This window comes from Artibeus jamaicensis, unplaced genomic scaffold (assembly GCF_021234435.1).
Source record: "Artibeus jamaicensis isolate MK-2021 breed Jamaican fruit bat unplaced genomic scaffold, CSHL_Jam_final scaffold_1283, whole genome shotgun sequence".
NCBI classification, from domain to species: Eukaryota; Metazoa; Chordata; class Mammalia; order Chiroptera; family Phyllostomidae; genus Artibeus; species Artibeus jamaicensis.
Window position 1 is genome coordinate 22,222,596 of NW_026522028.1, and position 25,061 is coordinate 22,247,656.

Consider the following 25,061-nt stretch of genomic DNA (forward strand, 5'->3'; position numbering starts at 1 on the left):
AAATGGTAGTGGCTTAACCTGCTGATTTCTCCCTCACATCACAGTTCAATGTGGTTGTGCAGGGTGAGGAAGGGCGGGAGTGCTCTGTTCCACATGCAGCTCCCTGTCCTCGGAGGCTTCATTGTCTCCCATGGTTTCTCTATCCTAGGCTAGTAGCTGTGCTGGGGTGAGGAGGGGGGTGCGGGCTGGGAGGCAGCAAGAGAGACTACGATTTTTTATTAGACTAGGCCTAGAAATAGTTCACATCACATCTCTTCATATTCATTGGTCAGACCTCCTTTATGTGGCCATCCTAACTGAAAAGGAGGATGGGAAATGTCATCCAGAAGGAAAGGGGAGGATGTGTGAACAAAGCCAGGCTTTCCCACAGTGCTGGTGATAGACTGTACACACCAGCTGCTGTGTTCATTATCTTCTGGCATGAAATGGGCATTTTTAGATTCCATTCATTTATTCTGACAGCTTTTATTGACATGGTAGAAACATGAAAACATTATTATTCCTGTCTCCTCTGGACTGCAAATTGCACTGAACAGGAATGGAACAGAGAAGAGTTCATAGCCAGGTAGACGGGGCATTTTCTGAAACATTAATTAGTGACAAAGATTGTTTAATGTCATTTGCTAGCTAACCTGTTAGTGTCTGGACATCTGTATTTGCAGTTGCTACAGGAATTGTGTCAGTAATCAAAAAGTGTTTGTCATTTCTCTCACTAGGAAGTCTTTTACTTGGGTAGCAGCAGCTAAGAGAATCCTGTGCTTTTGCAGTTTTCAAAACTGGCAGTGGGAAGGAAATAACGGGACATCCCAACAGGGACTCTATAAACTAATTGCATTTCTTACCTTTCTCTCTGGCTTCCAGGTTCCTATGGAGACATTTTTGAAAGCAGCTCCCTACGACCGGGGCCATACTCCCTTTCTCAAGGGAACCTGTCCCTAAATTGGCCTCGGTGGCAGGGGAGCCCCACAGAACTGGACAGTGGTATGCAGGTCATTCGGAGGACTCAGACCACAGCCACTGTTGCGGAGTGCCGAGGCCACCCTCCTGTGTCCCGAGTCTGCAGCACGCCCCACATCCAAAGCAGCAGCAGGAGATCAGAGGTGGCCACACCAGGGTCAGAGCAGTATTTGACTCTGAGCAGTGCCAAAGACCTTACTGAGAGCCAGCTGGATGTGGCCCGGCTGCAGAGCCGAGCCAAGCCTTTGCACCAGAGACCTCGAGAGAGTGTGAGGCATGACAACAGGCCTCCTCCTCCTTATCCTGGTCTGGGAAAGCAAGCTTTAGCCTTGGCCCACCAGCCAGCAGAGCCACCATTGTGGAGGCGCCAGAGGCCAGAAGAAAGCTCAGGATCAGCTTTGGAAGAGGGAAGCCAAACAGCCGAGAGGGAGCATCAGGCTGCCCAGCCCAAAGTGAGCAGTGCCTGCTCCAGCCCCGCCAGCAATCAGAACAGTAAGGCCTTGGGTGAGCCCAACTGGCTTGATTGGCAGAGAGATCGGTGGCAGATCTGGGAGCTCTTGTCCACTGACAACCCCGATGCCCTCCCGGAAACACTGGTATGAGCCCACACCCAGCTTGAGCCCTCACATCCCAACAGCCTTCTTTCACTCGGTAGGGACAAAATCTGGTGTTGGACAATTGAACACTTACTTACTTTTTTTCTTTTACACTTCAAATAATACCACAAGAGGAACCCAATTCACTTAAAGATATAGAGCACTAGTACCTTCACCTAACCTTATAATAAGATTCTGTTGCATAGCCAGCTTAGGGAAATACAAAAACATAAATGGATGGCAGTCTCTATTATAAAAACTACTCATATTGGCTTTAATATTAAACTCTTGCTTTAGTATAGCTTCATTGTATTTATGTGTCTTCAGTTTTGACTCTTGTATATTCTGTAACAGATTATGTATGATAATCATATATGATATAGTCACAGAAAACAAAAGGAACCATCTTTTAATCACTTCACGTATACTAAGCAAGGAAATTCTATAGAATGTTCTGTGTTATGCACAAGCGGGTTTCTGTGCTTTTGTCATAGCTTTTTAAGAGGGACAGCCCTTCCTTCAATTATTCAGAAAAAAACACTAACAAAACAAAATAAAACAGAACATGAGAAGCCATATTTTTATATAATGGTGAGATACAAAAAATATATAGTCACTGATTGCCTTTTCGTATTGAATATGTTTTAAAGAAAATATTAAATTTGATATGTTATGGAGTATATTTTTGGAATCTGTTTAGAAAGGATTCAGTTAATCAAACAGGAGAAAGGCCGTGCCTGACAAAGAAAGTAATTAAGAAGTTGTCTTTCCCATTTTAGGTCAAATTCAATTTTATATAGTCCATATATAATATATATTTATAATGTGTAATTTTATGTATTTTACAAACCCACAAACTGGAATCCCACTATCAAGTGATTAAGAATCTAAATAGAATATTCAAATTAGAGAACATGTTTTTTTCCTTTAGCCCCATAATCAGTATTAACCAAATTATATGCAATGCTTTGGAAGTAAATCATATTTGGAAAAGAACTACAGCTTTGTATTTACATTGTACCAAAGGCTGAGGAATGTTTTCTTCAGTAATTTTGTGTGTAGTGTAAAATACTCCTACCATATACTTCAGTAGTTAAGTTTAAAGTTTTTCAACTGCAAAACTATTTTTGACCAGCAGGTGGCAATTCGCTTCAGTATTTTATGTGATTTTTTTTTTTTTTCACTTCATAAGGGAATGTGTATCATAGAAAACCATTTTTTTTATAAAACATGCTATTCTTAATTTTCATGTTGGCAATGACATTTTCAATGATGTTTCTTAAAATTCTGTCTTGTGCCATGATGAATAAAAAGTTGAGCAAAGGCATTGTTCCTTGGTGTTAAAGTCAATGAATGAACTCACATCCCATTCCATACATACAGCACACTATCCACACCTCCCAGTGTAATAAAAAATGGCTCTACTATACACATGCAACTAAGGAGTTGGTAAAATATGATGGCTTGGGGACATCAACCTAGTGACACTGATGAGTTTACAAACTTTATAGTTATTTGTTACAACTGAAGGAAGGCCGTTAGTCACTCATTTGAAACTCAGCTGCCAGTGAGGAAGTGGTTTTGCTATAGGATGGGAATCAGGGTTCTTACCTGCTAGATAGGTATTGCCCAACTGAATTCCTGTAAGTTACATATGCCTATAGGCCTTAGATGCTTAATTTGCTTCAGGGTGGAAATAATGAAGCCTGGAGCAGTATCTACTTTCCTTATTGGGGGAGTGATTCGGATATCTTCAGGCTCTGCCGTTGGATCCAGCACCCCCACCACTGGCTGGGACTCAGGAAGAATTTGCCTATTGGCTTCTGGTTCTTTCTGGCCACCCAGAAACAGCCAAAAATTGTAAGCAAGCCCCAAAGCGAACACTGCTTAATTATGAATCACAGGTTGCTTTTCTGTGCCACCTATTCTCATCCTTCTCCTGCTGTTCCTGTTTCCTAGGCTTTGAATTTGACCATGATCTGGCCAGTTCTTTCCCTCCATTCTGGACCAGACTGGCTGATATACAGGACCCTCTTCCCACCAGTGTCTTGCCCTAACAGCCCTATTTTTTAAAACTTCCAGGCCAAATGGCACTGAGGTTGACATCTGTGTCACTATGCCCATCTGTTAATAGTCAGAACTATGATGGCCAGTCTAGAAAACAGGGCTCAAGCATTTTAAAATGATTAAATTGTGTGTGAATATATATAATGAACAATATTTACTCTTCTTTTCTTTTTGTGTGGTTTAAGCCCAGAGGCTTTAGCTTACTGAGTAAAAGCTAGCTTCTTAGATGCCTTTACCACATGAAAAATAAGCTGTTTTAAAGCACACACACAAGACCCAAGAACATGAGTGGAAACTGAAGTCATTTCTAACACCTTGTAAATTATACAATACCTGACAAGAAAAAAATAAAACTCCAACTATTTCAGGTTGGACAAACCATTTAACAGGCTGTTCAAGTCCCTCATTCCTGTGAGCAGAGATCTTACAAGCAAGAAGACAGCTACAATATGCTGCGGCTGTCTCTGCATCTAGGAATTTTCAATCATTGCTTTGTGTCTCTGGCAATGGGACCAGAACGATGATGGCAGAAATGGCCAAATATGAATTTGTCTTGATCCATCTAAGTAGCTATTAACATACATTTGTTGTGGTTTTTATAAAAAAAATCTCTTATACCAATGGAGTTTTTGCAAATTGAGGAAATTTCTAAATAAGATCAGCTTGCTTCTTTTCTTATGCACATTTTAATACACATCTGCTTGGCAGAAAAACAGCATGAGCATTAAAATAGAAGGAGATGTTAGAACAAAGTCCAGGCCTGCGGTGTATATCGGCTGATAAGCAAACTGAGAAGAAAGGAAATGACTGAAGAAGAGTCACACAGAGATTAAAACAAGACAACATCTTGACTGTACAGAATTTTAAAGCAGGACTAAATCAGCAGCAAATGTTCTTCAAGAGAAAAAAAATACAAACCAAAGGAAAATTCCATTAAAGGTTGGAATTCTTCCCACACAATCAAGGTGACTGATGGTGTCATAGAGATATTGAACTGCAGACAGTGGTCTCTGGGGTGTGGTCCCCTGGCCTGGTATGGCCTACAATTCACCAAGGCACATGCAACACCAGTCCCAACTGAAGGTCTCAGGGTGTCACAGAAAGGTCAGAAGATTCTCTCAATTCAGTCAACGTCAGCCTAGAGGGACCAACTCCTCCCGCTTTGCCCGGGATATCCTGGGCTTATTAATAAAAGCCCCATGACTCTCATTTTCTAGATGTCACAGAGGACTCAGAATGGCATCAAATGAGTAGTTCGTGATCACAGAGCTAGGAGACGGCAGAACCAATATTTGGCAACAGGCCATCCAACTGTGGCAGCCTGCCATCTGGATAATTCGGAACGGAATGAACAAAGCTTTGTGGTCCTTGGAGCTGGGAGCTCTCTCGTGAAGGAAAGGGATTCAGCTGAACCTTCCCCAGGGGAGGGCCCATGCCTGTGGAATGACCACAGCTTCACAGGAGCACTTGGAGGCTCTGCCACCCCCACCCCCTGCCTACTTCCCACTGAGAAAGAGGAATATAAGCTAAAAGTAATAAAGACCCAGAGTAAATCTGATTTCTGGGGAGTTTGGATAGCAAAGCCATGGGATGAGATATGGATACAATTTAGTAATTGAACTTTCCGAGATGAATAATAATTAATAATTTTACCATTCACATATCTATTAATTATAATTAGTTGCACCTAATTATAGTTTAGCATTGTCTTAAGATTTTCCTTTGTTTCAAACAGCTACAACAGCCCCCACTAACTTCCTTGGATAAAGGGATTGGTTGATTCATTCCTCCACTCATCTACCCAACCAATATTTACCAGGGGCTCATGTGCTGGGTTCTGGAGTTACAAGGACAGAGAAGACAATCCAGATCTGCCTTTGAGGACTCCTCAGTTGAGACAATGATCACTCCTGTGACCTGCACCATGAGGATGGCAGCAGATACTGCAAAGTGCCACATGTGGATGCAGCAAATACTTGTATCCCAGTGGCTGGTACCTAGTAGGCAATCTATAAAGCATTGAATAAATAAATCAAAATATGAATCTTTTCTTCCCTCCTACATTCACCCACCCACCCCCATTCCAACCATCCATCCATCCATTCACTTATTTCCTCCTGTATTCTTCTTCCTCTCTGTTTTTCTGCTATATTTTTAATCTTCTTACTTCCCAGTCACCATTTCTCTGGTGTTATCTTTTAATGGGTCTGGTTCTCCTGTCCAGTTCCAAGATTTAAAATGTGTAAATGAATGAAAAGAAGGACAGGATCTTCTGGTGCCCATTTCTTGTTTCCATGTAAACATGGTGCCCACACTTGCTTAGAGGGTGTAAGGGAGGAAAAACCTTCTCCCTACCCTCTTAAGTTCCTCCTTGGGGCCGGCAAATTAAACTGACGAAGACAGCTTAACAGGAGAAAAGGGATTGTTTCATAGGCATAACAGAAGCCAATAAAAAAAAAGTTGCTCCTTAAAATGGTTACAATGAAAGGTTTGTATATCTAACTTAGTAGGGAAAAGAGAGTGGAGGGAAACAGCTTTTTTGAGATAAACAAATAGGTTTATTGAAGAAAGACAAATGGGTTTTAGGAGGACAGATGGGTGATAAGAAAGTGTGTGATAATGTGTGATACAGGTGTGAGTGGTTTTTCTGACTCCTTCTGAACCATAAAACTACCAGAGAGGGGATCTATGGTACCTTCATTTCCCAGAAGCTGCTGCTTTTAGTCAGATAAGGAAGCTCTAAGAAGGCTTTTTTGCTGCATCTGTTGAATCTCAAATGTCTTCAGCTTAAAATAGTCTTTGTGCTGGCTCTGGGGTTCCAAGTGGGTCTCCACAAGGATAAGATGAATTAAAGAAGGAATTAGAAACATGCTTTCTCCAGCAGGAAAGAAATATGGTGAGGTGGGTTGCAGGGCTCAAGGAAAAAAAGGTGAAGGGATTAAAGGAAAAAAACCCACAGGCAGCAGTATGGTGATTGTACAGAGGGAAAGGGGGTTGGGGAGAGGTGGAAGAAGTAAAGGGTGACTAAAAGAGACTTGACTTTGGGTGGTGAGTGCACAATGCCGTATGCAGATGATGTTGGTTGAGTTGTACCCTTGGAACCTATGTGGTCTTATGACCCGAAGTCACCCCAATAAATTTAATTAAAAATGAAAACAAACATAAGGAAAAGAGAGTAGAGTACATAGCATGAAGTAAGTGCTTTATCCCCGATACAAATGGCATGGAATTTTATGTAAGATGTGATGGCTTCACTTCCATTGCAGCAATAAATGTATTATTTCTGTTATGGGGGGGTACAGATGACCGATGCACATTGCTTTTGTTATTGAATCCAGCCAGTGGAGGGGTGTGGCCCTACCTATGCCCCGGTCCAGAGATCCCGAACAGAAAGGGGTTCTAGCATGGAAGATGGCCTTCTCACAAAGGGAAAAATCTTGCAGAGTCCAGGTCAGTTGGCTGTCCCTGGAAAGCAACATGTGTCATCTGCAAAGGATGGCACTGCTTGGCAAGTTGGCATCCTCGTTGTATTCTGGAGGTGACAGATTTGGCAAGAGGGTTAGAAGGCACAATCAGAACCATAACAACTAAATGACAAAGTGAGAGACTAATTCTACAATGCACTACATTAAGAAAGAGTGGCTTCCTTGGAGGAAGATGGGCAAGGCATGTCACACCTGTCTAAAGCTCCTTTGCCCACTACCCTTCGCTGAAGCTGAGGGGAATATTTCTGATATCCCCCCTCCTTTAACACGTCTGGGCCCTTTCTGTTCAAACCCTTGGGGCAGAAAAGGAAAGTAGCTTTAAGTGAAATGGACAGACTGCCCCATTACTTCACCAAGTCAACCACTTAGTCCAGCCAAACTGTTGAGTCCCAGAAAGCTGCAGTGCAGATAGACTTCTTCCTTCCAGTGTATTATTTAGTTCAGATATTGCATTCTTTCTTTCTGACTGGTGCTTTTTTATGGTGTGTATGTCGTTTCACACTGTCGAGTACCCTTATAATCATTACTCTAAACTCTCTATCTGATAAATTGCTTGCCTCCATTTCATGTTCTTCTGGAGAATTCTCTTCTTCTTTCATTTGATGCCTGTTTCTCTGTCTTTTCATTTTGGCTGCCCCTGTGTGTTTGTTTCTATGTAATAGGTAGATCTGCAAGACTCTAGTGCAGACCTAAGTCAAACCCGGCCTGTGAATGGCCCTGGGCAACCTATTTGGAACTCTCAGCGATTCACAGTGTGTGGCTTCCTCTGCTGGGCCTGGGTATGTGCATAAGGAACCAGGCTGTGCACCAAGACCAGTTTTTATCAGCACCAGGCCTGGGGGAGAGTCAGTTGAAGCCTCGGAATTCCCAGCAATCTACTTCTGCCTGCAGGCTTTTTGTAGGGTTAATCAGTGAAAGTCTTCCAGCTGTACTACTCCTTAGTAGCAGGGCTTAAGCTCCACAGGTTGGGTCCGAGTAATCCTGTGGGCGGGGATATTGCTTCCCCTCAGGCCGATGCCGCTTTGGAGCAGAGTGCTCTACTAGAGAAAGATGGCTCCTGCAGTATGGGGAATGAATCAGCGCAGGGATACTGGCAGTTGTTTCTTCAGTTCTCTTCCCAGAGCCACCAAACCCAGACTCTCCTCAAGTGTCTCTAGTTCACTCTTCCCGCTCTCTGCTGGAGCACAGGGTAAGTGGCTACAAACAGAATTTTGTATGTTGGCCCTTTAAAAGGCTGTCTGTGTCTCCAGCTGTCTCTCCCTGGTGGACTGAAACCCTGCTGCTTTTCACAGCCACATGTTATTTGGGTTCCTTTCCCAGTTCTAATAGTGTAGGCTGGGGAGCCCAGCTTGGGGTTTAGACCCCACACTTATCAGAGTGGACCCCCCAATTGCTGAACTATCTCTCTGGACCTTCAGCTGCTACCCATGGGATCCCAGCCAGCTCTCTCACACTTTCTCTGCACTCCCTGCCAGTCTCATTGTGGTGACACGGCTTCTTCCATCTGGCCATTGTTTTAAGGCTTCTCTCCAGCTAGTGTTCCATTGGTTATTCAGGATGATTTCTCTACAACTTAGTTGTAATTTCAGTTTAGTCCTGGGAGGAGGTTAGTGTAGCTTCCACTTACTCCACCGCCTTCTTTGGTATCTCCGCAGATGGGCTTCTAAAGTGAAGCCTATTATGTGTAAATGCTCAGGTAATGAGATCACAGACATACACCCTATGAAAACAGAAGGGAGAACATACAGGTTAATTCACAGCAAATCACAAACCCATCTCTGACTCCGCAAGACTGTCTTTTGAGAGGACATCTAGTTACAAGGCCTTGGCTATAATGACATTAAATAGTGACAATCTGACAAATAATTCTCCTGTATAAGTGGAACATCTCTGGTGACATTGAACTTCCAAGTGAAAACAAAACTTTGAAGACAGCTGCATTAGAGTCCAATGTCCATCACTGAGCATTGTAATTTTCCTTGAAACATGATTTGTCTCCTTAAGATCACCTTCATTGTCCTCAAAATGGACTACATTAAGTCCAATTTTATTTTTTTGCCCGCTCATTTGCATAAACACAACAGAGCAACAACTGATCACATAGGATTTTTAAGTATGCTGTGCTGGAACTCACACGAGGAATTTTCATATTGTCCCTTAGTCTACCCTTCAGGGCCCAGAAGCCAAGCCACACACTTGCCATCAGGCTTTGCCTGCACTTCCTGTGTTCCTCAAGTCCTCAAGTTTCCCATCTTGTCTTAAGGTTTCTCCTTGCCATTGTTCAAGAAAGCGACCTTCATTCTCTCCCTGGAAGGACTGCCATGAACCACATGACCAAACAAAGTACCAGGCCATTTCTCCAGTGGGCTTTTATTAATTTTGAAAGTCACTGTCAGTTCCTCAAGGTTCTCTGGTAACAACCAGAGGCCAGGCATCCCTCCTTCAGTCATGGCATTCCAGTCAAACTCTTGTTTAACAAAACCACCAGTTGCAACTGGTTTTGTTGGCTTTATGCAAGGAAACTTTATGCTGGCACTTACTCATAAATAATGCCAAATTCTGGAGGGATCAGGTAGGGAAAAAACTGGCAAGTGTGAAGGGAAACCCATATCCTTCTAATATCTACCAAAATTCCATCTCCATGCCTTTTATCTTTCATTACTTACTTTCCCACTTAGTGTGAAGTTTTTAACAAACTCTCAGAAACCTCAATTTTATTTCAGAACAGACACAAAGCAAAATCTAAAGCAAAGACAGAGTTTCAAAAAAAAGGGGGGGACTAGAACTAGCCTTAGAATCTTGGGAAGCAAGACTTTTGGGAGGTGATTATGGCATGGGGTGGAACTTCATGACGGGATTAGTGCTCTTATAGAAGCACTTGAGAGCCCCCTGCCCCTTCCAACACTTGAGGACACAAGGAGAAGATGGTCGGCTGTGAACCACAAAGCTGGCTCTCCTTACAACATACCAAGTCTGCCAGCACCTTGATCTTGGACTTCTAGCCTCCACAACTATGAGAAATACGTTCTGTTGTTTATAAGCCACCAGGTTGATGGTATTTGGTAGCAGCCTGAACAGACTAAAACAGTATTTTGTTATTCTTGCTACAGCTGACTTGCTAAAGCTGAGGCCAAGAGATATTAAGATCACACAGCAAGTGAAGGCTTGAGCCTTGACTCTTAGCCAGCCATCTGTCTCCAGGACACACAATCTTTTCTTCTTTTTTATAATTGAGGTATAATTGACAGCATATTAGATTCAGGTGTAAGAAGTAATGATTCAGTATTTGTATATATATTGTGAAATGATCACAATAGGTCTAGTTAACATCTGTTATCTTACAGTTACAATTTTTTTTTCTTTCTTGAGATGAGAACTTTTAAGATCTACTCTTAGGAACTTTCAAATAGGCAACACGGCATTGGTAACTATAATTACTATGCTCTGCATTATATCCCTATGACACATTTGTCTTATAGAGATTTGTACTTTTGACCCTCTTCACAAATTGCCCCCATGCCCTAACCCCAACCTCTTGCAACTACCAATTTTCTCTGTATCTATGAGCTTGGTTTGGGGGGGGCTATATTTTTTAAGATTGCACATATAAGTGAAATCATATGGTATATCTTTCTCTGAATTATTCACTTAGCATAATGCCCTCAAGGTTCATTGATGTTTTAACAAATGGTAAGATTATTTTTAATGGGCAAATAATTCTCTTTATCCACTAATCTGTCAGTGGACACTCAGGTTGTTTCCATATCTTGGCTATTGTAAATAATTCTTCAAGGAATATGGGGGCGCTGGTACCTTCTTGAGGACAAGCATTCTTGGTGACCACACAGCTTCAAGCCTACGAAGGCACAAATGATCCACAGTGCAAGTCCCACAGTCACCATAGAAGTGAGGCACGAAATGTGCTTTAGCTAAGGAAGAATAACTATGGTAGAGGACAAACTATATTGATGACAGTACAGAAACTGGAACTACATGTTCAAAAATACGGATGAGAACTTGCCCACCCTGGATGATAAGGCTGTCTCAATTCTAGTACTTAACCATTTCATTGATAAACTGTCCTGTTTAAGGTAGGGCTGCACTGTTTGCTGTTTTGCATGTCCATGATGATGCCGGGAATGCAAATGGATTTTATTTGGGGAATTACTAGTAATACTCCATGTTATTAACATGCAGTCCCAGTTCACCCCCCTACCTTGTTTGCTAACACTTAGTCCAGTGTACAGTAGTTTGTTCTGATTCTAAATACAGCTGTAAGACTTAACAAAAGACTTAAGTTTCAAACACTGGAGAATATTCAAAATGAATTTCAAGTTATAAGTGAAACCTCCTATCAGAGCAGAGCAGTATTGATCCCTGAATATGATCATGTATAATCTAGACACAGAACAGCTGTGAGAACTAACAGGCTGCAGTCCCTTCCAGGAGTGGTGGGCGTATAAGCTGTTGATCTTGTCATCAGGTTTGCTTGCTAGTTTACTTTAGAGTTTGTTTCTCGATACTAAAGCCCTGTAAAAACGGTGCTGGCCTGTGGCTCACTTTTCAGATTTTGGTTACAACACTGCTTCTCATAATGACTTATCCTGTACTTTTTAAAAATGCCAACAGTAATGATTTTCCTTAGTACAGGCACAGGTTCTTCTATTGTGATTCGCTTTATTGCACTCCATAGCTGTGACTTTTTTTTTTTTTTTTTACAAATTGAAGGCAAGATCCTCTGCCCCAGCAAAAAGATTACAACTCATTTTGTGGTACTTGTTTATTGCAGTGGTCTGGCACTAGGCCCGCAGTGTCTCTGAACTGTGCCTACAAAATGTGATCAGCAGATGAGAAGGTGCCTGCCTCCAGCAGGGAGACAGTGGCATTACTTCTGTGAAGGTCACTGTTGTCTGAAGAAATGATTAAGTGTAATGTTACTCTTAAAGAGATTTTCAAAACCGGTTAACTGTGAGCTTTATTTTAAAATGTACAAATATCTTGAAATGTAGAAGAGCTTAAGGTTGCTGGATTTAAAACAAAGTCCACGCAAAGCTGTCACAATGAATAAATCCATACCAAAGTATTCACTGTAGGTTGCTAATTCCATGTACTCACTTAACAATTCCAGTATTTAGGACAAATGAAAGGAGTTACTATTATCAACTCAAAGAAAGGAAAACCCCAATAGTTACTTATCACATGCTGTTCTAAGAGGAACAACCACTTTATGGATTACTGGTACCAAAAATTTCAATGCCAAACTTAGAGCTCCCTTAAAAAAATCTGAACTGCATTGGGGCTTGGGCTGGGCTGGGAGTAAGACAGAAAACTATACTTGAACAACAATTAAATACATTTAAAAAAATCTGAACGGAGACAGGAAGTTGATGCAAATACTGTCATTTGGGGAAAATACTCTCTGTGAATTCTAATACTCAACGAAATTTGGTCATGTTTTAGAGAGGGTCCATCCCTAACACTGCACCTTGGGCCACACCATCAAGGTTCAGATTAGGCCAACTGAACTTTGGGGCTCAAAAGTGAGCAATGAGACCGGCTTGTTGGGAGCACCTGTTTCTGAACAATGAGAGTTCAAACAAAAATTAAAGTGTTAAAACATATTCTAATGCACATGCACCACCAAATCATGGGAGAATTGAAACTCAGCACACAGCCTACAAGGTCCAGTGTGAAACATTCACGAGGACTTGGAGAACCAAGACACATCTTAGTTCTGCCAAGTGTGTTCCAACATAAACCTTTGCATTTCCTTCAGAGGTCACTACTATATCGGAGGGACTTTAGAAATGCTGGTAACTCTTTCAAAAGCGTAAGTGAACAGCTCTAATTAAAATATTTGACCTGGTAAAAGCTCCTGAGGATCACATGGGTTTTCAGGTCTATATCTCAAGTATTCAACAGAAGACAGTAACAAAAAAAGCAGCTTTCTTCATATTTAAAAAGAAGTGCTGTTTCAGAGGTTGTTCACTTTTCTAGATTAAATACACAGGCAAAACTGCCGTTAAAGGGAAAATGAAGGGACTGCTTCCCACTTAAGTGGAAAGGAAACAAAATGATCCAAAATAAACGGCAAAGTGAAAACAGAACTCTAAAGGGCATGCACATGCTATCCTTCATTCAGTGAAGTATAAGGCCATTCATTACCCACTTGACCTTCCCAGTACAGCATAAGTACCATTCAGTTTGGGGAAAATAGTTTAATGTATCCCTCAGGAAAAAAAATAGTTTATATTTTCCCATCTCTAACAAATCAGTGCTTATGAGGTCCAGCGCCACCAGGCAACCTTCATTCTGTCCCACACCGCCGAAAGAGAATCCATTGCTGGCCGGACATCCAGGATGGTGAACTGGTAGTCCTGGTTGACCTCACCACCATCATAGTAGTCAATGATGTATCTGACTTCCGTCCCACAACGGTTGATGATCCAGTCGTGCCTGTCAAAAGGCAACTCGTACCTGGAGAGAAAACATGCTGGTCAGTGCTCCCACGCTCATGGTGCCTCCAGCTCTGGAAAAGCTTCGAGAAAGGCAGAGAAGCAGCACGTGGTAAGGCCTGCTCTCGGAGTCAAACATCTAGGGGGAGAGTTCACCTCAGAACCACAGCCCACAGCGCCGAAGGAAGGTGGAGCTGAAGGTCGGTGATGAGCTCCAGTCAGACGACAGCCAGTCGTCTACAGAGCAACAAGGTCCACAGCAAAGAGTGGGGCTCTGCCTACGCTGGGAGAAAAGGGAGGAGCCCCAAGTGCAGTCCCAAAGAGGAACGAGAGGACAGCTCAGTTCTATCCTGTGGTCATCAGATAGGAAGCAACCCAGGAAACCCGACTGAATCTGCCAACCACCAGGCGAACTTCCGGGAGAGGAAGAAACCTAGAGCTGAGCCCTGAGTCTCGGAAGATGGCCCTACAGTTCTCAGACTGCCTGGTTTTGGAGCCCAGGGAGAGTGACCCTGACAGGAGTGTCAGTCACCTTTCTGCACCACACTCACCCCATCCAGGAGCGGATTCTTGCCCGTGGTGAGTACTCCTTGGCTTTACCTCCGAACCGGACCAACGAGGGACCACAAGGACACTCCCTAGAAAGCCCCGAATAAGAAAAGTGTATACAAAGATGTTCTTTCCTTTGAAAAATAAGAAGTTGCAGTTTATCCATAATATGCATTTTTCTGTATGCATTTTACAAGTCAAATTTACAAAGAAAGGTGACTTTACAAAAGTCAAAGAAATATCCCTATTCATGAAAAATGAATTCTTGAGTCACTGATCAGCTGTGTTCCCCTCCCTTCGCTTCCTTCCAAGTATCTGCACTGCTCCTCGGAGGCGTCAGGAACCAGGGCCTTTCCGTTTGGTTGTGGGGACACAGGCCTATTCTCAGGGAAAAAAAGAAGGGTGAAGTACTGGGCATCATGCTTCTCTTTCAAACAGAGCAGTGGCTTTTTTTCTTTTTCAGATGAACATAAGAAAATCCTATACTTTTCTTGGATTTGCAACTAATGCAACTAATGAATGGCCTGCATGAAGAACTAATGAATGGCCTGCATGAAGAAATAAAATGGAGGATGAATCCCTAGGAACTAATGTAATTAGTGTCAGTCCAGCTCCTTAAAGCAGTAATTGCACACAAGCAGATGGGTGACCAGGCCCTGCCTACAAAACTGCTCGCTCTCTGCAGAGCCTTGGCGGGGACTTCCTCGGTGCCAGCCAGTCCAGTCCAGTCCCAGGCACAGGGAGCACAGGGGAGCAGCACCACACAAGACCTTCCTGCACTAGCAGAGCTCATGGTCAGCCTTCTCCCCCAGAGAAAGGCCTTTGTGCTAGGTGTCTCCTGATCTTGAGGCCTGCTGTGGACTCAGTAAATGCTACTGAGTGAGCATCTCCCTGGGGGCAGAGAACAATTTAGTCTCCCCTGTCTCACATGCTCTGCTTTCAATGAACTCTCACATTCCTGTTGAGAGGTGGGGGTCTCTGACCCCGCCCCTTGAATCTGGAAGGCTGGTGACACTCTGGGGCTTCCGAAGCTAGGCCATCAAAGGAGATGCAGCTTCTACCAGGAGCTTTTTGGAACCCCAAGTCTGGGAACTCAGACACCACAGTGTGAGGAAGCCAAAGCAGCCACATTTACAGGCTATGGGCAGGTGTCATGGCCAACAGCCGGTATCACTCACCAGACAAGCAAGTGGAGCCATCAGAGGATTCCAGCCCACAACTGTCAAGCCAACCCTGACCACTGGAGCGGGTGAGGCCCCAGACACCAGGGAGTAGAGATGAGCCATCCCTACTCCCCACTTTCTGCACTCGGGACCCACCGACTCCATGAGCATAATGACATCGTTGCCGTTCTCCATGGCTGCGTGGGGCTGGTCTGCCACATGACAGTCACTGGAACAGACCTGCTATCTAAAGTGTTTTATTAAAATGACACATCTGAATAAATGTTAAAACTCCAGAAAATAGACATAAACTAAGAGGCTGGAGGGATTTTTTGTAAAGATCTCAAACATACTTACGCAGCATGAAGGGCTTCCCACTTCAAAATCTCCTTCCAAGCCTGCTCGTTGTTCTGATTGTGGATTCTAATGATATTGTACATGTCTTTCTGACTGATGTCGTCATCCTTCCACTTCCACCTAGGAAAGACCGGTCAGTGGGATTGGACAAACCTCCTGGTGTCTGTGTGGACACACGTGTCCTGTTAGTTCTGTTTCTCTGTAGACTCCTGAGTAAACTACAGTGGCTTTGCGGTTACGCTCCGGTAAGTCTGAGAATTATTCTAAACAAATTAACTCTTTAACTAAAAACTTACTGTATGTTTGGGGGATAAAAACCTCTTTTGCATCTGTTCTTAGATGAACGTGACAAGTTTATGTTCTCAGCCACTCGCTCCCTCACTTACCCTTTCTTTAACATTGCGTTCCAGAACATCTGTTCAGAAGGGTAAACCCACTTTTTCTCAGAATCTGCTCTTGGAATGGATGACTCCTCTCTCGCAGTAGAGAGTGGAAATGGCTGATCAGGGGCCGGTGTCTGGTTAGGTGGTGGCATCTAAATAAAATAAACGGGATATTTTTTAAAGACTGTAAATGTGTTCTCAAGTAGAAACAAGCAATATAATTAACTACTTCTGCGGAAGCAGCACGTCACACATGTGACACAGACTCTCTTTTAAAGCACTGCCGTCGAAGTTTCGGACGGCTCAGATCACGTGGCTGTCTTGAAGAGTCGGAGTACTGAGGTGGTTTTTCCTCGTTGTCCAAGTTCTACACAATCAATCAACCTTGTGGTTATATTTTTGGTCTCCTTTTCCTCAAGGACTAAGAAGCAAAGACAAACACGTACCACAGTCTGTAGGCACCTCTACAATATACGTACACCACCGCTTCCTATTGCAAAATCTGTTACTTTCAGGATCTTGCTTATGCTTTCAGCTTTGGGGCTGAAGACATTATGGATGAGAGGTACCAGCCCTACACCAGCAGACTTCAGGGAGGGGCACAATGCTTTCTCCCAGACACAGAGGCAGTGGTACCATTATGCAAAAACTTAGCCTGGCCCGGGGTTTCTCACTCTTGGCGGTATTGCCATTTAAGCTGGACAACACCTGGTTATCAGGCTCTGTTTGAGCACTGCAGGATATTTAGCAACATGCCTGACCTCTACCCAATGGCACCCCTCTTCCACACTTATGACAACCGATGTCCCCCAAGGGGGCAAAACTGCCCAGGTTGAGAACGACTGGCCTAGAACTCCTTTTTGTAGTGAAAGTATGAAGCATTTCCAAGCAGGCGTACATAAATTATGATGTCACAACATGACCCCTGGTTAGAAAGATGGCAGAAGAGCTGGGTGTGCTGGTCCCAAATTGAGCATTTTACTGCATTTTCACCAAAGCGGGTTTACGAACATAGGTCAGAAGCAGGTGGGAATTCAGGTGGGAAGTGGCTCTGCCACTTCATATGAATGATGTGGGGCAAACAGCTTCCTCTCTCACTTTTGGCATCGTCAGCTCTAAAATGGGGACATGAAGACACCTGACTGCATAGAGTTGTTATGAGGATTACAGGAGAGAGCGTATGGTGCTCAGCATCCTCCAAAAGATGTGAGCAAAAAAAAAAAAATTAACAAAAAATTTTGCTGTTTTCAATATTCTTACTACATGTCAGAATCCCATGGGGTTAGAGGCAAGGTCTGCAGGATTCCAAAGGCTCATGTTCTGAACCACTAGGGCATTTGAGATGATCTAGACCAGTGATCTAACGGGTGCTTTTGGAAATGTCTGCAGATGTTTTTGTTTGTTACAACTGAGCAAAGAAGGAGCTACTGGCATCTAGTGGGTGGTGACCAGGGATACTGCTAAATGTCCCACAGTACACAGGGTAGCACCCTCTGCAAGGAATCATCTAGCCCCAGGTGTCACTAGTGGCATTGGCGGGAAACCCGGGTCTACTCCACCTTCTTCCTCAACACAGTGGTCTCCTTATAGTTTTGTGGGGTCATTACTGAATGCCATGGAGGAAATGTCCGTGCCTCTGCCTGCAACACTCACCGAATCAGCCAGCACCTTGATGCTGGATTTCCCAGCCTCCAGAACTGTGAGAAATAAATGTCTGTTGTTGGTAAGCCACCTTGAACTAGTTCATGGCACTGTTACATATGTTACGCTATATTACATATTGCTGTATATATACCTTCCATGCCTTTTCGTTTCCAGACTAAATATCTCTAGTTTCCTGAAAGGTTGCCTGGTTTTGCCAAGATTTCTAAATACTTTTTGAGAATCCTGTGGCCTTCTAAACAACAGGCCTCAGTCTCTCTGTCTCTCCATTAAAATCGATTCCAAACATGAAACCTCAATTCCCTGTGTGGTCTGACTATCACAAAACGGAGTGAGGCCGTGCTTGTCCTGTCCCTGTTCTCTCAACGGCATACCACTGCTGGCTGCCACGTGACGCTGAGCCACCCTGGTGACTCACGTGCAGGCTGGCTCCCAGCTATTCCCTCACAGGCCCCCAAGTCTTACAGTGTACCTTCAAGGTTCCCCCAGACCAGAAACACCTTTACTAACTCTAGTTGCACTCCTAATGGAATGTCCCTTCTACTCTCCCAAGAGGAGATATTCTCTCGGGATGGCCTATCTGCAGTCTACCCACTCTGGTACTTCATGATCACCATTTTCTTTCTCTTCATAACACATTCAAGATTTTCCCTGTGTATGGACTATCAGATTTCTTTGTTTTAAAAGAACAAAAGAATAAACCCTAGCAGTGTGCAGTTTGTCTTGGAATTCTATAAAACCATGCCTGTGTACAAAGTTCCAGGAAGAGGGGCTGAGTGCAGATTACCAGATTAGAAGGGTCTAGGTTCTCCTTATTCCCAGCTGCAGCACCTGTAACAGGACACTCCACATACTCATATGCACGTTCTTGGTGGGCAGGCTCAGAGCAGGTTTTGCTCTCATTGGTTGGCTGTGCACTCACTGGACAACCTGAAATAAATCAAATATAAATACGGTGTCACCACAAAGGCAGGACATCTGGCTCCCTCACCCTGGGCCCTAAAGAGCTGAGTTTCTGACCAGCAATGACCGCAAGCAAAGCCAGGTGTGTTCTGCTGAAAGCAGCCAAAAGCTAAGCTAGCTAATCTTCTAATATCCTAAACGTCAGGAGAAGGTTCTATACACTTTCTTTCCCTTTGAAAGACAAACCAGTGCCCCTTTCTCTTATTGCACCATGCCCCTAGCAAAAATACCTCCCAAAGAACTCAACATTTGCAAGGGAATGCCATGGTTTTAGTAGTGGACTAGAAGGTACCTTCCTGGTCTCGCAGCTGTGAGCTGCTACAGAGGAACCTAAGTGGGGGCCGGGCCACATTTCACCTATCTCTCCCTGACTCTCTAGTCCCAAGTTCCAGACAAGGCCCAGCCCCAAACAGGGCACAGGAGATGAAAATGAGCAGAGGAACCCTCAAAAAGACTTCTGGAGAAAAGTCTCAATGCACTCTGCCTGCGCTCTGCCCTAGGACTAAAACAAAGCACAGAAAGCTACCACTTGGCAGAGGTTCTAGTCCCCATCAGAAGATAGCCAAGCATTTAGGAAGAAAAGGCAGACATTAGAGAACACACTCCATAACCATGTAGGATCCAATGACACTTAGGATCCAGATGCCAGCATCTCCAGATACTGAGAGCAGCAGCAGGAAGGGCAGTCAACGCCCAAGGATACTGGGTACTGATGGAAGCAAGTGTGGGGACTGAGAAGCTGGTCTATGGCTTAGGAGAGGGGGCAAGTGTCGGGTGAGCTACAGCCCAGGAAGACACCTGTGCGTGTAACAAAATCCCTGTCAGAGGCAACAGCAGTAACAGCGGGAATACACTGGATGCTGGATGTCCCCCACAAAAAAGGACAAGTTTCCTTTCACCTGCCTTTCCTCTGCTTCTCCTTCCAGACCCATATTCCACTTGAGGAGTGAAGGCAGACTGGCTATACCTCCTCTCCTTTCTACCACTCCCAGTGTCAATCTTTTTTGGGTCACTGATCCCAGCTGGGTGTTAATAAAAAATACTGTTTATATTTTTCATGTTATATAACCCCCAGCCCCTTCAATGTCCTACAACTACCTACAACCTTTACTAATGAAAATAAATCCGACTGACAGCTCTTCTGGATACACTGCAAATGAAATCAAACTGATAGAGCTGTGATCTCCCTGGGGATGCTCAGGACAGAAGCACACTCCACCTGTGTCAATCCACCCTGTTCGGAGAAACTCTGCAAGAAAGCTGGATCTGTCCTTGTCCAAGGTCACGGAGTTTTTGCTGGCCTTGCTACTTATGAGCTGCGTGGGCTCTAAGTTTCCTTAACTATAATACAGGGAGAAAACCCACCATGCACGGTTATGAGGAGGAAAATGTCAATTCCATCGGGAAAGGGCATTTCTGTTTTATACATTGCTGTCCTCTTGGTGCTAACACAAATAAGCAAGACCCACCAGTGCTCAGCACAGAGTGGGCAGTGATGAAGTCCTTGCTGACTGACCAGAGGAATGAAGTGCTAGCACTCAATAAGCAGGCCATGTTGATTCCACCCCTCATGTCTTGAAACAAGAAGTCATACATCAGGCTGATTTAGGCTTGCTTTTAAAAAAGTTTTTATTTTATTTTAATTGTTGTTCAAGTACAGTTTTCTGCCTTTTACTCCCATATTTGCCGATGATACCTCAGACAAGGGTTAAACTCCAAAATATATAAAGAACTCACACGACTCCACTCTAAGAAGACAAGCAACCCAATTAAAAAATGGGCAAAGGACTTGAACAGACACTTCTCCAAGGAGGACATACAGAGGATCCAGAGACATATGAATAGATGCTCAGCATCACTAGCTATCAGAGAGATGCAAATTAAAATCACAATGAGATACCACTTCAGGCTTGCTTTATATAAACAATCTTTCCATTTGCACCTAAAGAATGAACAGCAAGTCCATCAGGCAATAACTTATTTTTACATAGATGAATACTGCCACAATATAGCAGTAAAGTTGTCTAGATAAATAAAGACAACTAGATTTAGAGCCAGGTTTCTCAAACACAGCCCTCTTGACATTTGGGGCCAGGTGAGTTTTCGATTGGGGGTTGTCCTGTGCACTGTAGGTTGTTTAGCAGAACTGCTGGCTTCTACTCACTAGATGTACCCACTCCTCTCGGTTGTAAAAAGCAAAAATGTCTCCAGACATTTCCCTGGGGGGAGAGGGAATCACCCCCCAAGTTGAGAACCACTGGTGGAGACACAGGAAACTTTGGGGATGGGGTTGATGTGTGGAACAAACACCACACCCTCACACATTATCTCAGTTAATCGTCATAATAAGCCTGTGAAGTAGCATTACCCTCATCTTACAGACGACAGGTGGAGAAGTAACTTGTCTACAATCATATAACCTGTAAGTAGCAACATAAGGACCCAACCCAGGCTGCCTCACTCCCAGGCCTAGGAGCCTCACTGGCATGCTGTACTGCCTCTTCCCCAAAATCCTTTTGAGGATTCTCTTTTGTTTTTATATTCTAGACAAAGAGTCGAGTACCTTTCATTTTCCCTTCATGCATCGGACACCCTGAAGGCGGGGATGTCGTCTGGTGATCTGAAGCACTTGAGGTCTGGACTGCAGCAGCAGGGGTAGATGTAGACAAACCCATGGTCGGAACCGCAGTGTTGAACCCCAGCAATTCTAAATTCACACGTGTCAAAGCAGAGACAGACTGATGCTGATGCGCGGGTTTGACTACTCCCTTAGACAGGGGAAGGAAGGGAGAAAGAGAGGGAGAGAAACATCAATGTGTGGTCGACTCTCACGCGCTCCCTACTGGGGACTCAGCCCCCAACCCAGGCATGTGCCCTGACTGGGAATCGAACTAATGACCATTCAGTTTGCAGGCCGGCGCTCAATACACTGAGCCACACCAGCCAGGGCTCCCTGGGAATTCTTAATCTGGCCAACCCTTGTTATTCCTGCTTGTTATCCTTACGGGGCACTTACAGGGCAGGGTACACTTCAGCGACAGCTTTAATATATCACCGCCTCTGGGAATTACTAGTGTGACATGTACACCAGCCTTTGGGGAAATGTTTCTAACGGTGCATGGATTCTGAGGGTGAGGTGAGGTGGCCGCTGAGAAACCACGTCACAGTAAGGCGGTTAGACCGGGAGACGAGGGTCCTAGGCGCCGATCGCATGGGAGAGAGGTCCACAGTACAGACTAGACCCCCGGCCCTAGGGCTTAGCGGGGGTTTGCGGGTCTGGGAAAAGTACCGCGCAGAAAAGGGATGTGGGGAAGGAAAGGACGGCAGAGGGCAAGGCGCAAACAGTCCTCCTCACACGGTGCCCCTTACTTCCACCCGCTCCAGTCCCTGGACTCCAGATCCCCACTGGCCTCAGCGAGCCCGCTCCCCCTCACCTGACTTTCCTCCGGGCTGCTCCGTGCGGCCGGCCCCGCCTCTCACTCCCAACTCTGGCCTGGAGCGTTAGCGCCCCGCCACCGCCTTTCCCTCACTCGGTCACCGCCGCCTCGGTCACGGCCGGCAACGGCTCGCGCCGCAACTTCCTTTTCTGAAGGCGGGACTTCCGTGTGTGCGGTAGTCGAAGCGCGAGCTGAGGAGAAAGAGCTTCCGTCAATCACAAAGAAGATCGTTGGCCCCTTCCAGCCTCGGCCTATGAGTGCGCGCGCATGGTTCTGGTCCCGCCCCTCCTAGCCACGCGCTTTTCCGCTGGGGCGGAGCCCGCCGGCTGAATTTAGCCCGCGCCAGAGATTTCCTTAGAGTCTTCCACTTATAGGTGCTTTAAATGCAGAGGAGTTGCTTTGGTTTTAAACAGTTCTGGCTTTTAAGTTGCATCTCATCAGTTTTAATCATAGTAATGACTCAAAAAACCTCAGTAGGTGTCTAGAACTGTGGCGGACCCTGGAGATCCAAAGATGAACACAAGATTCCCCCTCCCCAAGTCTTCTTAACTGGGGGTGTGCACTTGAAGGTCTGTATTTTTACTTAACTATAACAAATTTAGTGTCTCTTTTTTTCCATCAGGGATGCAGGCAACAAATCTTAGTAGTCTTAGCCATATGTGGCATAATAGAACTTACAGAGAAATGATGTCACATGAGTGTTTTTGCCTCAAAATACGAGTCATCACTACTTTGACATTAAGATAATTTTATCTTGTCGCCTAAAAAGAGTTAATAAGAAGCACATGCCTTTCTGCATCACTGCAGTAAACCTGTGAAATACTCTCAGGTGCCCCATTAGGGCCAGGCAGTCCATCCCCAGGGGTGCTGGGAGTGTTGGCCAAGGACAGTTCGAGGCTGAGGCTGTCTCCAGGATTTGCCCTCAGTTTAAGAGACCTGCCTCAGACAAAATCACATTCTCTCCCTTTGGCAGGTTGCAGCCGATGAGTGGTCTCTGCAAGGGTACGTAAGCACAGGCCCCTGGCCTCAAGGAAGACAATAGCCTCAAGGCCCCTAGCCTCAGAAGGGCCATCCCAGCTTCAGAGCTGCTCAGAGAGGATCAGCTGAAGCTTCCATCGCTACTGCATGGCAATTCTTTTACCCAGTCCTTCCATCACTTTCTTGCAGCTGTTCAGGAGAGCACACCTATGTGCAAATCTTTTAATAAGTTCAATTATTTAGGTTTGTTAAGGCCAGCAGATTGGAAAACGACTGCCATTCAAAAGCACAGATTCCAAGGAGTACACATCACAGCCCAGGCGGCCACACCCACCAGGAAGCACTGGGGTCCATCAGTGGGCAGAGGGAAGGGGAGACTGCGGGCAACAGTATTATGGTTTCCATGGGAAGGAATAGGTGAGATAGGGTAAGCAGGTTTAGCGTTGGCTAATATGAATCACTGTCAGCAGGCTCCGGAGTAGAGTACAGGGGCTGTCCCCAGTTGTCTTGTACCTGTCCCAGAGGCAATTGGGGCAGGTGTGTAGTGGTCCCGATTGTGAGAACCCAATAGGGGAAGTGGTTGGGGGTGTGTACCAGCTGCTCAAGAAGAGGGAGCTGATCAGTCTCCTGCCAGGGCCTCAAACATAAAGACAGCATTTAAAATACTATGATATATTAAGTCACTACACATTTCCTGGGGAACCTGGCCTTCAACAGTTAAAATCTGTTTTTTAAAAAATGTTGATAAGTATATTTCAGTACAATTGGTTTCTTTTGTAAATTCTTGTATTTTGTTTCCTGTGTGTAAAAATATTATTCTGGACAGATAGAAACTTCAGTAGACTCCTAAGAGGAATATGACACAAAAAGGGCAAAAAGTTTTAGTAATGGTTGAAACAGTCATGCAATTTACATGTCAACATGTGGACTTGTAGACTATCCTACAGCAAAAAGGAAGCATTGGCTATTGTGAGCGTGGTGTGCATGTACTGGATAGAAAGGGAAAGAGTAAGTACCAAGAATGTTTTACTTACAGATAGAGAAGAAACTACTAACGCCGAGTGTTAAAGGAAGAGATGTCAGTGCCTCAGACTGGCGGGATGCCTTCTACCCATTTCCCTTCTTGGCAGGCGGTGCTATTTAACTGTTTCTTCTCATTTCTCAATCCATGTTCCAAGAAATATGCGCACAGATGCACATTTCCAGTAGTTACACAATTCGGGGGAAAATGTGGCTTAATATTTACATTATTATGCCTATGAAACTATTCATAATGATTTATGATAAAATTTTACTCGTGCAACTTTTTCACTAGATTTTAATATTTACCTGGTTCTTCCCCTTTGATTTTTAATTTTTATCCTTAAATTTCCTGTCGGCATAGTAAATCTCCTTTCATTGCACTCAAAGATATCAACTACTCTATATGTCTCATTTTTCCCCTTGAAACCTTACTCTTACATAAGCACCTCACCTCCGTCACTGCCCAATTCTAGACTGTTTGGAAATGACTTCTGCCAGTTGTCTTCCTGAGATTGCCTTTCATATGTTTCCTCCGTATGTTGGATCTCTAGTTCTTGGGTACCCTGTATTCTTCTTTGCATTGTTTCGGGAGCATATCAGTTTTGGAGGTTTTGAAAATCAGAAAATGTTGGTGCTATACCCTCCCACCTGATTGGTAGTTTGGATATATAATTCTATGTTTAGAAATATTTCTCTCAGAATTACTAAGTGGTTGCTTCGTTGTCTTCTGGTTCCCACTGTTGAGGTTAAGAAGTCAAATGTCATTTCTTTCCCCTGCTTTCTCAATATTTTAAACATCTCTTTCTTCCAGTGGCCCGAGAAAGTGTGCCTTGACATAGACCTGTTTGCTTTCATTGGCTTGGCACTAGATGGGACCATGCATTCTGGAAACCTATGGGCTTCATGTGGGGATATGTCCTAGTATTATTGATTTTCTGGATAATGTGCTTTCCTCTGCATTTCATTTACTTGCTCTTTCTGAGAAC

General features: G+C 44.3%; 2 protein-coding genes and 1 long non-coding RNA gene across 6 annotated transcripts in view; 2 read left to right on the top strand and 1 right to left on the bottom strand.

The window, feature by feature from the left end:
* Positions 1 to 2,871, top strand: part of ARHGAP6 (Rho GTPase activating protein 6) — a 484,972-nt gene extending 482,101 nt beyond the window's left edge. For all 4 annotated transcript variants that reach the window (XM_037157509.2, XM_037157510.2, XM_053655807.1 and 1 more), the window contains one exon: positions 862 to 2,871. In XM_037157509.2, the coding sequence (XP_037013404.2) occupies positions 862 to 1,559 (698 nt within the window). In that variant the 3' untranslated portion in view covers positions 1,560 to 2,871. The remainder of the gene's footprint in view (positions 1 to 861) is intronic.
* Positions 2,872 to 12,064: 9,193 nt separating this feature from the next.
* Positions 12,065 to 22,209, bottom strand: LOC119058377 (holocytochrome c-type synthase). The gene is made up of 7 exons (XM_037157557.2): positions 22,072 to 22,209; positions 21,201 to 21,405; positions 18,462 to 18,604; positions 16,016 to 16,164; positions 15,630 to 15,749; positions 14,112 to 14,198; positions 12,065 to 13,582 (listed from the first exon to the last, which is right to left on the bottom strand). Exons 2-7 carry the CDS (start codon positions 21,310 to 21,312, stop codon positions 13,384 to 13,386), a joined length of 810 nt encoding a protein of 269 aa, XP_037013452.1. The 5' UTR covers positions 21,313 to 21,405; positions 22,072 to 22,209; the 3' UTR covers positions 12,065 to 13,383.
* Positions 22,210 to 22,433: 224 nt separating this feature from the next.
* LOC128625952 (uncharacterized) overlaps positions 22,434 to 25,061 on the top strand; it is a 259,328-nt gene continuing 256,700 nt past the window's right edge. The window contains exon 1 of the long non-coding RNA XR_008389818.1: positions 22,434 to 22,643. This is a non-coding gene — a long non-coding RNA (uncharacterized LOC128625952). The remainder of the gene's footprint in view (positions 22,644 to 25,061) is intronic.